General features: G+C 39.5%; 1 protein-coding gene across 22 annotated transcripts in view; it reads left to right on the top strand.

Moving 5' to 3' along the window:
• Positions 1-14733, top strand: part of LOC124882776 (neuronal cell adhesion molecule-like) — a 114784-nt gene that overhangs the window by 79104 nt on the left and 20947 nt on the right. For 12 of the 22 annotated variants that reach the window (XM_047389479.1, XM_047389488.1, XM_047389434.1 and 9 more), the window contains 15 exons: positions 431-536; positions 3142-3335; positions 4961-5083; positions 7409-7579; positions 8123-8179; positions 10120-10231; positions 10311-10495; positions 10647-10781; positions 11575-11718; positions 11825-11936; positions 12021-12187; positions 13151-13298; positions 13403-13527; positions 13774-13803; positions 14437-14538. In XM_047389479.1, coding sequence (XP_047245435.1) covers positions 431-536; positions 3142-3335; positions 4961-5083; positions 7409-7579; positions 8123-8179; positions 10120-10231; positions 10311-10495; positions 10647-10781; positions 11575-11718; positions 11825-11936; positions 12021-12187; positions 13151-13298; positions 13403-13527; positions 13774-13803; positions 14437-14538 — 1911 coding nt within the window. The remainder of the gene's footprint in view (positions 1-430; positions 537-3141; positions 3336-4960; positions 5084-7408; positions 7580-8122; positions 8180-10119; positions 10232-10310; positions 10496-10646; positions 10782-11574; positions 11719-11824; positions 11937-12020; positions 12188-13150; positions 13299-13402; positions 13528-13773; positions 13804-14436; positions 14539-14733) is intronic. The other 10 variants (XM_047389452.1, XM_047389461.1, XM_047389415.1 and 7 more) reach the window with 3 other exon arrangements.

Below are 14733 nucleotides of genomic sequence, written 5' to 3'. Positions count from 1 at the left end.
AGTAGTGTGATTTGGAGTGTAATTTTGCATGCGTTCATTCCTGTGCTTGCTTTCTTTTGCTTTGTGTGTTTCTGCAGAGGTGGAACATTTTACCCAGAGCAATATTGCACACAGCATGAATTTGTCAGTTATTTATTTTGTCATAGTCCATTAGTTATCTCCCCAGCACTGACAGGAATTCAGTAAGCATCAGGTAATTGCACTAAAGTGAAATGCACCTCTGTGTTCAGCATGCTTTTTTGCTGTTGCACACATTAAGAGAGCTCATTATGTGTATGTCAGGAAAGCCCAGTGTTGTTTTAGACACAGTGGTGAGTCTCAGCGTGTTTGGTAATGACTGCTAGTGTGGTCAACACGAGAAGAAAAAAGGCTTATATTAAGCAGTGAAGATCATGGTTAAACGTCCGCCCTCTGTTTGATCTCCCTGTAGTGCCGCAGCCTCCGACAATAACTCACCAGTCCCCGAAGGACTACATTGTGGATCCTCGAGAGAATATTATAATTCACTGCGATGCGAAGGGGAAGCCACATCCAAGGTATGAAGAAGCCAACTGCAGTCTAAAATTGTAAACACCCCCTCTACCTCTCAGATGTGAAAGGTTTCAGCTCACAGCAGGTGTTACTTTATTCCGTCTCAGTTTGCTTTTAAAGCTTATGAAAAGTTAAAACATAGAAAGTGAAATGTATTTGTTGTCATGCTGCCCTTGCCGAAGGCTGATTGTTGCTAAGCCTTTTGATTGCTGCAACAGCTTTATTGCCTTTTGTGCAAATATTTATGTTTTCTTTTGTTCCTTTATCTTTTTCAGTTTTGTTTTTTTACTTTAATACACATAAACAAGCTTATATTATGTAGAAAATTACCATCAACCAAAGTTAAGTGAAAGGGAAATAATCCTTTCTTTGCTCTGATTAATAGTGTGATTTGTAGGAGATTAGAAAAGCAGGGTCGTCTCCAGAAATTTTTAAAGAGCTGGGCCTGATGGGGGGGACAGGGATAATCTTGAGCTGGCAAACCGAAACCAAAAGGCAAAACTCAAGTTAATAGTTCCATTTTCTTGTTGTCAAATAAAGACAGTTTTGTGCAAGTTCAGCCTTAACTAGTTTTAAGTTTAGTTTCCACGAGTTAAAACCAAATTAGTTAATGTTTTATGGTCACTACCTTAACAGTCTAAATTCACACTCACAACATGAGCCAGTTCTCATTCGTTTCACATGTTATGTGCCGATTAGTAGACTAAGTATATCATTGAGATGTATTTCTGTCACATTAATATTTGTTGTCGGACCAAAGTGCAGGTAAGAGCTGGACAGCCGCATGTTGAATGATCTTCAGCTTTATTCAGAGGTATCCAAAACGTAACATAAATCACTGCAGGAGTTAACCAGAGTCAAAGTCCAAAACTTACATCTCCAAGCTCTGCAGGAACATGGAACACATAGCAGTCAAGGGTAGAGACCCGAGTTGAGAGACGAGGAACCAGCAATGGACACATGAACCAGACTAACTAATATACTAAGGGAATACAAAGGGCAGGTAATCAAAGGAAGAGGGAACAGGTGAAACTAATGCATAGACTAAACATGGGCGAAGGGATTAATTAACAATAAAAAGACACAAACCAAAAACCACAAAGAAAGTCCAAAATGTCACACTGTGACCATTTCCAGCCTGGTATTTTATACCTTATTTACTTCTTCATTTTATTATCTTGTGATCTCATTGCTCATATAAGCTCTGTGCTAATTTGTCATTCATATATATTTCCTGCTTTAATTGTCAGAAAACAAAATGAGTCTGACATAGATTTGAAAATTTCTCTATTAACACCATGTCTGTAGCTGCAGCCACTTACATTACACTTCAAGCTCTTTGATGAAATTCTGATTCTGTTTAAATTATGAGCGTTAAGATTTTGTCAGTTGACATGTTTAAAGATGACTTCTGTCCTGTTATTTTGGTTATACTCACCTGTGTGAAGGTGAGTTCAGTCACTTTTTAATAAAAGGTAAAAGTTCAACTGAATTCAATTCAGTTTTATTTATATAGCACCAATTCACAACACATGTCGTCTCAAGGCACTTCACAAAAAGTGACTAAATGCATTAGGCTGCAACTACTGTACATGCCCCTGTTCATCTCTGCTTTACCTTCAATCCCACCTGGTCTTGCTCGCTGCCTTCAGCAGGCTTGAGCACAGTAAGAGACACAATTTGGCTTAATATATAGTTTTGGATTGTTAGCGCATAAGCCTTCAGTTTATATTAAGTCTAAAGCAAACAAGCTCCCACAGTGTCAGATACACACATACCCACACTCACGAATACATACACATCTTTCTAACTTTACAAGGACTTTGCATTGACTTCCAATAATTTTCCATTAATTTCTATGGCCTAACTCCTAAACCTGATCATTACCAGTACATACCTAACCCTAAACCTAAACTCAGTTCACATCTTAGGCCTAAATCTAACCCCTAACCAGAAAACAGCACTTCTTTTTATGGGGCCCCATAAGGAAGAGTGGATTCTCACATTGTATTACATGTTTGAAAAATGGGCCTTACACTGTAACAAATGCTAGAACACACACACACATCATTCATCTAGTTTTTCAAGGGAACATGTCAACACTCTACTCTGCAAAAGGAAGCTAAAGTTTGTCCTAAATGTCTGGTAGCTGACAGCTGATTCTCAAGTGGAGCGCTGTCTAATTACATCAGGGACAACTGTGCTCAGTTCGATTTCGTTGTGTAAACAACATCATTGTTACGTTTAGACTTCTCCGCATTAGTACACAGCACTGTGTGTATGGAGTTAGGGGCTAACCCAGGATATAGATGGACATAAAAAAAATAAACATATGAAGCCGCACTACATGCGTAGATTAATAAATAAAGGTTGTGTCGCATGGCAAATTTTCTTTTAAATTTCTATTAACAAAAGATTTGTAGTATATCACACTTTTAGACAGGGGGCACCAGTAATGAAAAGGCAATACCCCCCTCTGACATCCCTGCCCCCATAATTAAACTGCAGACAGCAGTTTCTATTGTCCCTATATGTAATATTTAATTTAAGACTATAATTACACTTTTTTTCCTTACTGTAAGTCTTATTGCTATGGTTTTTCCCTGCCAGCTTCTCCTGGACGAGAAATGGGACCTACTTGGATGTGGACCAGGACCCTAGTGTGACCACGAGGCCTCACTCTGGGACACTGGTAGTGGACATCAGTGGAGCAAGGCCCGAAAATTATGAGGGTGTGTTTCAGTGCACAGCGAGGAACAAATACGGATCTGCTGTGTCCAACAATATCGTTGTCAGACAGTCAAGTAAGTGTGGTTTGCAACTTTATTTTATTCCAGACATTTTTCTTACATTTTCTTACATTTCCTACACAGTGAACATTTTGAATCATTTCCTACTTTCGTTTCTTTTTTTCTGTAAATTAAGTTGCATTTTCCTTCCTAAGAGGGCTTATGGAAGGTAAAGCTTGTATGTAGAGAAAATGCATGTTAGAATCTACAGGGGTTGGACAATGAAACTGAAACTCCTGTCATTTTAGTGTGGGAGGTTTCATGGCTAAATTGGACCAGCCTGGTAGCTAGTCTTCATTGATTGCACATTGCACCAGTAAGAGCAGAGTGTGAAGGTTCAATTAGCAGGGTAAGAGCACAGTTTTGCTCAAAATATTCAAATGCACACAACATTATGGGTGACATACCAGAGTTCAAAAGAGGACAAATTGTTGGTGCACGTCTTGCTGGCGCATCTGTGACCAAGACAGCAAGTCTTTGTGATGTATCAAGAGCCACGGTATCCAGGGTAATGTCAGCATACCACCAAGAAGGACGAACCATATCCAACAGGATTAACTGTGGATGCAAGAGGAAGCTGTCTGAAAGGGATGTTCGGGTGCTAACCCGGATTGTATCCAAAAAACATAAAACCACGGCTGCCCAAATCACGGCAGAATTAAATGTGCACCTCAACTCTCCTGTTTCCACCAGAACTGTCCGTCAGGAGCTCCACAGGGTCAATATACACGGCCAGGCTGCTATAGCCAAACCTTTGGTCACGCATGCCAATGCCAAACGTCGGTTTCAATGGTGCAAGGAGCGCAAATTTTGGGCTGTGGACAATGTGAAACATGTATTGGTCTCTGATGAGTCCACCTTTACTGTTTTCCCCACATCCGGGAGAGTTACGGTGTGGAGAATCCCCAAAAAAGTATACCACCCAGACTGTTGCATGGCCAGAGTGAAGCATGGGGGTGGATCAGTGATGGTTTGGGCTGCCATATCATGGCATTCCCTTGGCCCAATACTAGTGCTAGATGGGCGCGTCACTGCCAAGGACTACCGAACCATTCTTGAGGATCATGTGCATCCAATGGTTCAAACATTGTATCCTGAAGGATGACAATGCACCAATACACACAGCGAGACTGGTGAAAGATTGGTTTGATGAACATGAAAGTGAAGTGGAACATCTCCCATGGTCTGCACAGTCACCAGATCTAAATATGATTGAGCCACTTTGGGGTGTTTTGGAGGAGCGAGTCAGGAAACGTTTTCCTCCACCAGTATCACGTAGTGACCTGGCCACTATCCTGCAAGAAGAATGGCTTAAAATCCCTCTGACCACTGTGCAGGACTTGTATATGTCATTCCCAAGATGAATTGACGCTGTATTGGCCGCAAAAGGAGGCCCTACACCATACTAATAAATTATTGTGGTCTAAAACCAGGTGTTTCAGTTTCATTGTCCAACCCCTGTACATTGCAATGCCCTGTTGTATTTTTCCTCTTAGCATTTTAGTTAGCCATCATCCTCTCATCTTGCCCCATTGCTTCTGTCATCATGTTGGCAGCAGTCCATTATCAGCCAGCATTTTATGTCCACATTGTGACAATACTTATCCTGTGATGTGCATGTCAATTTCCAATCCATCCAGAATCTCCCTTGTGGTCAAAGGAGAAAATCAAGCCATTCGAGGTTCGGGAAGGTGTTTCCCTAGTGTTGCCGTGCCGACCCCCTGCAGGACTTCCACCTCCCATCATATTCTGGATGGACAATAGTAAGCCATTATCAGTCATTTAGTTACTTTTAGTTACTTACTATGTCCTTCGTTCAATGTTGGGTTTCTTTGTAAATATTATAGGTATTCTACAGTTACCATTCTTATCATTGTAGATTAAGGCCCTGTCCCAATACCTGCACTTCCACCCTTGTGTCCCTGAATTGCGCGTTCCCGTTGATGGGTTCGAGTGCGTAGTGTGTCCCAATTCTCCAGAGTGGTCCTTAGCCCCGCCCCATTTGTGCCCCACATCCGCCCTTCGGCGAAGCCCGCATCGAAGCGGACTTCGCCGAAGTATATTACCCACAATTCACTGCTGCAGATGACGTTCTGAGCAAAAACCAATCACAACCGTCAACGTAACCAGCCATCAAATCAGAATAATAAGAACTGTGTAAACTTTAGACAGCAAGCCGACAAATATTTTTTTTTACTGGTTTTCCAGGCTCAACATTGTAAGATACCACTGAGTTCAGAGTGAGTCTGGGCAGTCAGTAGGCCATAACACTGAAGTTACCTTTCAAACAAACACTGGCGCAGCGAGAGTCTGGTGTATAAACCTCTGTCGCTTCCTGCACTTTCTTCTCCTCAAAACAATTGCTTGTTGCAGTTTTAAATAGTTTTTTTTAGCAGCAAGACTGTGAAAACAGCGCTGGTTCCTGCCCTTTTTGCCTTTTTGATGTTTCAGTTACGGTGCAGAGGTGCAAGTCGATGACGTAACTCCTACTGTCCCAATTCTCCAATTTGGCACGCTTGTAACCTGCGCACTTCAACCCTTACATGCACTTGTACAAAGTAAACACTTCATAGAGGGACGTAGGGTGTAGTGTGGGTATTGGGACAGGGCCTAGATTCAAAACTAGGTTGCAATAATTTTTGAATAACCTCCCTCAAACATCATTTTATTTAGGTTTTTTGTTATTTATCCAAGATTAAAATCTCTTTGTCAAGAGAAAACTGATCAAAAGGACTGTGCAACAAATATGTAATGAAGCACAATATAACTGCAGCTAATTTTCAGTATAAAAGCAAAGTGAACAGCCAAACCATGTGCAACAACAAAGCAAAAGCTTTATCTGCCCAAGTATTTCTTCTCTTGTTCACTTAAAATGACTCAAACTTCTGCATGGTAACAATTTCAGATTTCAATTTCACTTCCTTTTGTAACTTATTATAGGAAGCAGGGTCTGCATGCCCTTTTTTTGGTCATTTTGTTCTGACTCTAGGAACAGACTTTGTAAAACATTTGCAGAGCGCATATAAACACTGATATAAAGGAAGCAGCCGAAGCAGAGATTTATTCATAAAAACATGGATGGAGCAGATTCCCATTAACCAATAATGGCCTATCAATTGCAGAAACCAATTTATTACTCAATTGGAGTCAGAAAAAAACAATACCAAACAAAAACTCTAACTTTGGTTTTAAATTAAACACAAGTCTTTAAGTGTGAGTTTTAAATGAAAAGTTCTGATTGATACTGATGCCACTGACCAGCGCTGGAGGACTTCGTAAAGTAATGTGACAATCACTTTTTCAGATAAACAGAGCTACAAAGACTGGGTACAGTCATTGACAAATACTTAAAAAACACTTTTAAGGTGGAAAAAACATGAATGGTTTTATTCTCCAAATACTTTATTGAATCAATCTTAACTTTTGTATTGTTTCATGGTATGGCAACCTTACAGTGGAGAGGAAAAAACGAATGTCAGACATTGTCAAAGCTGCCAATAAAATAACGGCAGTACAGCAAAAAGGCACAGGCAATTTTGGCTAGCCCTGATCACCCCTTCTCAGAGGAGTTTGTGCTTTTCCCCTCGGCAATTTATGCTCCCGAGGGCTTAAAGTGAAAAGTAAAAATTTATAACCACAGCTATTAAAGCGTTCACTCTGCACTAGATACTTACCTGATGATAACATTTCTGCGCTGACTGAAGCATTTTTTTAAACAAATTTTATTGTTGGTTACTATTGTTTTGACTGTTGTATATGTATGTTGTCTGTCACCCCACACTGCAAAACTAATTTCCCCGCTGAGGGACAATAAAAATCATTCTGATCCTCAAAATACGTATAAAATGTTATAATTTTAGTTTCGGCCCCTTGAATAATATTAATTTTAGGAAGCCTAGACAACTCTGCTAGTTGATCTGCTGTTTAATTCCATTAACCAACATCAAAAGCTGACTTTTACTGATTATGGTGTCATCTGCATATATTATAAAGTAGAAATGAAAGTAGGGGTCCTAAAATGCAACCCTAAAGAATTCCTTTGGAGAATATTTCCTGAAATTATAATGAAAGTTATATACTTTTCTCAGACTTCCACAAGCTGCCTCAGAGTCAGAGGGTGTCCCAGTCTCTGAATGGCGACTTGTACTTCTCCAACATTCGCCAAGAAGATTCCAGGAATGACTACATCTGCTACGCTCGTTTCACAAACACGCAAACCATCCAGCAGAAACAGCCCATCACTGTCAGAGTGGTCAACCGTAAGTCTGTGGCACTGAGATTTAAAGATGTGATGAAGTTTTACATGACTGAAACAAAAAAGAGGAAAATGGTGTTTGTGTGTAACGTGTGTGCACAATAGGCGGTTAATTTTCAGCAGGATAGTATGTGCCGAGATGGCAGCGTGGAAGGGAAACTCTGCGTCCCATCACAGATCCTGTCCTCGGAAACGCCACTGGTCGTCATCTGACTCAAAAGACATATTGTCTGGTTGTTCTCTGAGCTGTCTGCTAAGCAGCTTTTTACCGTCACTTCTGTGTGACGTTTTTCTATACGCATTCTCCTCTAGCAACAAAGACTGCTCTCATCAATCTAGCCTTTACATCTGACATCACTAGAGACTCTTCACTACATACAGTATATTGCCAACCATTCCCCATCTAAAGCTTTTAATGTTTATTCTGTTGGTTTTCTTTTTTGATTTCTGTCATGATAAGTTTTCCAAACATGTTTTTTTACTTAATGTCATAATTTCAAATTGTTGCATTTGTGATTTTTTTTTTTTGTGTGTTGCTGTGTTACAGTGGATGCAATCAATGACACAATGGCAGATTATTATAATGACACTGAGTTGTTAACTGGTGAGTTTTTGGCACCCTCCAGGGTTTATTTCATCCTGACCCAGAGCTCCAGACTCTAGCTTTCACCCACTAACACCAACCCTTCAATCCATCCATCCTTGGGGCTTTTTTCAGAAGCTCGCTGGTTTCTTCCAGGGTGAGATCTGGCACCCCCTTGTGGTTATTCCTAAAGTAGCGCTCAAAACTGTAGCCTACTGACTAATACACACCCTAAATCCCAAGAATCACTCCTGCTTTATCCTTCTCAAACCCTTTTTACAATTACCTTTCCTTTGATTTACTTGAATTAAAGTTGCATGCTGATTTCATTTAAGACTGAACTTAGCATGTAACATGTAACAAGGGGCATTTATCATCATTTGTACAATTTAATTTTCAATTATGTTCGGACTTGTAGCTTAAGAGAGTTATATTCATTTCCATGTCTGAAATCAAGAAATATGAGAAAAAATAAGTAAAAGAAAGAAAGTTGCCAGGATGGCAGCATGGGAGGGAACATAATCTTTGGAAATCTGTACTTGGTCAATGCATAACATAATATTTATCCACTATGAAAGTAGTAATAACAATGTCTCATGTTTAAATGTGTTTGATTTGTTACTCCTATGACCCCTTTTTCTCAAATAAGCTCACTAAATCTGTCACCAGAACACTTTATAGCAGTGAGCCAAATGTTTTTTTTGTACATCATTTTGACAGTGAATGGAAGCAGCTGAAAGTCTCACTTTTTTACACATAGTCAGTCAGTGCTTTACCTGTGAGTTTGTGAGGAATTGCATTACACTATTGTTAAAGCACTGTAAGTCATGGTAACCAAACTAAGTATTTCTACAGTTACTTTTGTCACATCAACATGTTGTCTGGCCCTTAAAAGTCACTTTAAGCTAATGCTAATACACTTTTTCTACACAGAATATCTTTGGGGAAAGTAAGAGTACTCACTTTATCCCCTTTTGTGTTAACAATTAGTGACCAGATGTCCGTTCCATACATTCCAGGTAAAAAGGTGTATAGTTGTGAACAAAACGATAGTCAGTCTCCTTATGTAGTTCTAGAAGACTTGTAACTATCCAAATGTGTCAGGGCTGTTGAGTTTTTTGACAGGTGAGGCTCTTTTAATGTCAAATTATAAAAATTCTCTAAATGCACCAAATATGAATGGAAAGACAGACTGGGATTTATTTATGTTTCAGACTTTTAAGTTTCTTGGTTGTTTTGGCTCTAAGATATGATGATATTTGCCCTTTACAAAGAAACCAGAGATTTAAAAGTGTAGCACATTAACAAACATGATTATAAGAGGTAAGCTGATAACTCAGAACTTTAAACATATTGTTATGGGTGATTATATATTTTATATTAACACAGCTTGCTAATGTGTAAATGTTTCTTTAGCTAAACCTGCAGCTGCAATCTTCATATCTCCAGCTAATCATTATCTCATCTTTGATTTAACAAAAACTTTTTAACCATGCTATTTCTTTTATTTCCACCTTATTTCACTTGCTTTTGAATATATAAGAAACCTTTTAAATGTTTAAACACCTTTATTCTCTTCAAATTCAGGGAAATTACCACATATAAATGTTTAGTCTGTTTTTACTTTAATAATTGATTCACTTTAAATTATCATTCTTGTTAAATCAGCTTATTATTTGTAAGTATTTTTTACATTATAAACACTCACAGCACACATAATACACACAGTGTGCCAGTAAAGGCCACATATAACCATAACACATGACCATTTGTGTGCAGAGAATGGTACATTTCACAGCAGATGGTTTCATTGAACAACTGTGTTGAATGGTGGAGGGTTAGTGAACATGAAGGGTATGGTTTACCTCAGTTCCTCTTTACTCTCGACAAATGCAAAAGAGGAAACTTTTTTTTTTTTTCCATTTTTGACTTGGTGTGTGTGTGTGTCTGTGTAACTACAGATGCCCCAGCTGATGAGAGGCGGCCATCCTTCCTCATCCCATCTGGCCTCTCAAGCTCCATGACGGTGCTGAGGGGACACGTACTGGAGATGGAGTGCATTGCCGAAGGACTGTAAGTCAGAGAATACGCGAGTATTGAATGTCTCAGTGCCTCGAGTGCCCATCTCCTTGACCACAACTCTTAAATCCAGGCCCACCCCTGAGATATCCTGGACCAAATTGAGCGGAGACCTCCCCAGCAGGCGCACATCCTTCCTGCATTTCAACAAGACCTTGCAGATTGTGAACGTGTCTGAATCAGATGCGGGAGATTACCGCTGCACAGCCAGGAACCAGCATGGCTTTGCACACCACACCATCAGCGTTGCAGTCAAAGGTGTGTCTGCTTCATCTCTGCCTTTCCCTGTCCCTGTCCCTTCCCCCTCCTTCTCCTTCTTCCTGTTCCTTCTTCTCATAATTGATTTATGCACAGATGCCACTAGGATAGTCTGTTCGGTAATTAATTATCCGCTCTGTTGTCCTTCCAGCTGCCCCTTATTGGATCAGTGGGCCTCCAAAGAATCTTGTTCTTGCTCCAGGAGAGAATGGAGTACTGACCTGCAGGGCCAGTGGCACACCGAAACCCTCCGTCATCTGGTTAATGAATGGTGACCTCATAGAGAGTAAGTGCAATTTGCTCCGCTATCTGAATTTCTTCCACCCTTAAAATATACATCACAACCTACATAAAGTTTGCCATACTTTATAAGAACCTTTAAGATTTATAGATCAAATTTGAGGGAATTTCAGATGTTGCTGCGCCGGAGGAAAGGTAACTGGTGGCTTGCTTTATCTCTATGTAATATGCTTTTAAAATAATTGAAGATTTGGAACACCGAAATTAAAAGTTATCTGTGTTGCACACCTAATCCACATTCCTTAAAGATTTTATCAGTCAATCAATAAATAATAAACATTATTTGTTGAGCACATTTCATACAATGGCAATACAAAGTGGTCTACAGGATTAAAATCAAATCCTAAGCCTTACCAAAAACTAACAAACTGTTAAGAATGCAAGTAAAAAAATAAAAATAAAAGAAGATGACCGTGTAATAAAAGGTATTTTCATTTATCAGTTATAATATTGACATGAGTAGGATTGTTGCAGAGGAATGCTTTTTTTACTTTTTCTCTACAGGAAGACACTTAAAAATTCAAAAGTAAAGTATGTATAAAAAGAAGCAAAAAGAAAGAAAAACATTTGTTTCCTCTGACTATTAAGGAGGGTATAAACAATTGTTGTCATGCTATTTTTAATGACAATGTTCATAAAAACAGAAAAATATATATAGAGAGTTTAAATGAGGGCAGTCAGGGGTCAGTCAGCTGAATAGTCCCTACAGATGTCTCTCGAAAGACCAACTTACTATTCACATACCCACAGTTCTTTAACACTACCTTACGCTTTAACAGATTCCCCTAAAGATATCAGTAGAAACGTGGAGGACGACACAATCATCTTCTATGATGTTCAGATCGGATCTAGTGCTGTGTACCAGTGCAATATCTCTAACCCGTACGGTTACCTTCTGTCCAATGCTTTCGTCAACGTCCTCTGTAAGTTGATAACTTAGCCTTCATGATGGTTTTTAATGCTATTTTCCATCTCTGGCATTTTGTGGAGAGTAATAATCCGTAAATAATTTCTGCTGACTCAATGCAGCTGAGCCTCCCAGAGTGCTGACTCCAGCCAACAAACTCTACCAGGTCATCGAGAATCGTCCGGTCCTGATGGACTGCTCCTCTTTTGGATCACCCATTCCCAAAATTAAGTGGTGAGTTAATATACATATGATAGAAATTAGACTTAAAATCTTTCCTTAACCAGAATGCAGAGTGGTCACCTCTCTGTGCCTTAGGTTTAAAGACAGCAGATCCAGCACCCTGGATGGAGACTCTTACATCCTGCATGACAACGGCACTTTGGAGATTCAAGTAGCTCAGGCCCAGCACAAAGGCAAATACATCTGCGTTGCCAGCAACATGCTTGGAATCTATGAGAACCATGTTTACCTGGAAACAAGAGGTGAGCGCATTAATTTCTTTGAGGATCTTTAAAACGATAATCCTGAGAATGCATTCATTATATATGATGGCTTTATGTTTGAAATGTATTGTATTGATTTGATAAAATATTTCTGGACATGATTTGAACCTGTTTGTCTTTTTAAATTCCTTGAGATGACATGTGTTATGGCTTGGCGCTATATAAATAAACTGAATTAAAAAGAACTGAAGGAAAATGGCACAAATGCAAAACTAACAAGACTGTACCTTTAACCTAAACTGACAGGCCGGGCAAGAGGATCATTAATTAGAGAAGCAGCCAAAGCCCGATGGTAACCTGAAGAGCAGCAGAGGTCCATATAGAAGGCCATATAGAAAACACAGCCTAGACGTGGGAGAAGATGAGGAAAACATTTAATTGAACGTTTTGACCAACATTCCAAAATGCTGTGTATGATGTCAAACTAACACTTTATAACACCCCGACCACACCACCTCCACTGTTACATATGGTGGTGGCAGCATTATCCTGTGGGGTTGTTTTTCTTCAGCAGGGATAGGGAGGCTGGTCAGTATCCAAATGATAATCTGTGGCAAAACATAAAAGTAGATGACTGAGCTGGTGCTATATTAGATAGATTCCAGCCTCTAGATAGTCTTTACTCACAAAAATGTGAAGTTGTAATTGCAGAAAGGGGGGATTTAATGCTTTTTAGGTGTAAAAGAATTAGTAATTAATTCTTTCATTTGCTGACAAATTCACAATTATGCATTTTTTGTTGGTTGGGGTATAACCAAACACCAATGTTTTTAAGCAGTCCAAATATTTTTTTTAAAGCATTGTAATAGCTAATATGCACAGAATGATTACCACATTGAATATTTGTTTGCATTTCTCTTCAAAAATTCTTGTGCTGCCAACCTTTGTATGTAAAATTCAAAAGAGGTTATTCATTACTCTATGTTTTTGCTGTTCCGTCAGAGCCTACCCGCATCATAAATCAATCGGATGACATGGTGGTTCAGAGAGGTCGATCTGTGGTGTTTGAGTGCAAAGTGAAACACGACAAGGACCTCATGCCCACCATGACTTGGCTCAAAGACAATGAGGAGATGCCTGAAGATGAGCGGTTAGATGCATCGTTTAAATACCTCTGTTTAGTTCTTAACACTAGTTAAATATCTGAAGTTGCACATAACTACATGGACTTACTGATTTTTCATTGTTTCGCAGATTCGTTGTAGAGTTTGACAGCCTCTCCATCACTGATGTGTCAGAGAGAGATGCGGGGGTGTACACATGCATCGTAAACACTACTCTGGACCATGATTCGGCAACTGCTAAGCTAACAGTTGTTGGTATGTGACCCTGAGCTTAATTTTATAAACTTAAAACATGAAAGTTATTAAAACGTCAGAGAAATAGGTTTGTTCAATAATTTGATTGGCCACTCAGCTCTAAGGTGAGGAATTTAATGAGTGATCATGCACGTATGTTAAATATTTGATGACGTCCTCTTAGCCAGCCAAGTTATCTTTCCTGTTTACTTATGGCTGATTTGTCCACCAAACTTTATATTTCAATCCTGCCCTCCAACTTCACAGAGTCCACGCCAGCTCCAGCTGTCATCCACGGTAAACCTGCAGCACGCACGAGCACCAAGATGTGCTCAGCAAGCATGCGATTGTGTTTTTTGTTCGATGGTTTCAGTTTAATGCAGCATGCTATGACCCAGAAGAGGCCATTGGGATCAAACAGTCTGGGTGCTGGTTTTTTTTCAAATTCGATCTACCAGTTTGATTTCCATCATATTTTTGTGTTTTTTTAAATCTTCCATTTCTGCAGAATGAATAGCATTGAGGCCATGTGTCTGCCGGCATAAACATTTGGGAAGCTGGAGCAACCTCCTCTTGTTTTTATATCAAAGCTAATTTTGGAGCAGAAATAGCCCCTGAGCGCTTCTTGTGATATTTGATCATTGCTCATTCATTTGAAGCATGAATTTATTATCAGTGCAACACCACAACATAAGCATCAGTTCATTTTGTCTGGTGGGTTTGAGACGAAGTGAAGACTGAACTCTAGTCAATTCATAGCATGATGCAGTGTCTGCATGTGTTATCATCACCAGTGGACCAAACTAAAGAAAAACATTAAAACGTGTATATAAATGAACTTGCAATGGGGAGTCATCTGATTGTGGTGTTACTGTCATATGTTCAAAATATAAATATATGTGTCTCTTTCTTTTGCTGGTTTTCTCCCAGGGCGACCCGACGCCCCCACAGACCTGGAGCTGACGGACCAGAAAAAGAGAAGCGTTCAGCTCACTTGGATCCCTGGGGAGGAACATTACAGCCCTATTCAGGGTATGTGTGTCTATGTCTTCATATGTCTGTAAATATATTGACCAGGCAACATTTTTTTTTCATAAACACAAGATGAATATCTACACTGAGGGGATGTTGGTTAAGTGTGTGTCAGATTTACTAGCATTAAAATATTGGTGTTAGTTGTACTGAGTCTTTTCGTACTAACAAACTTGGTGGGTATTAGGTTCATGG

This window comes from Girardinichthys multiradiatus, chromosome 2 (assembly GCF_021462225.1).
Source record: "Girardinichthys multiradiatus isolate DD_20200921_A chromosome 2, DD_fGirMul_XY1, whole genome shotgun sequence".
NCBI lineage: Eukaryota > Metazoa > Chordata > Actinopteri > Cyprinodontiformes > Goodeidae > Girardinichthys > Girardinichthys multiradiatus.
Note: the sequence above shows the minus strand (reverse complement) of the source record. Positions and strands in the feature narration are given on the sequence as shown.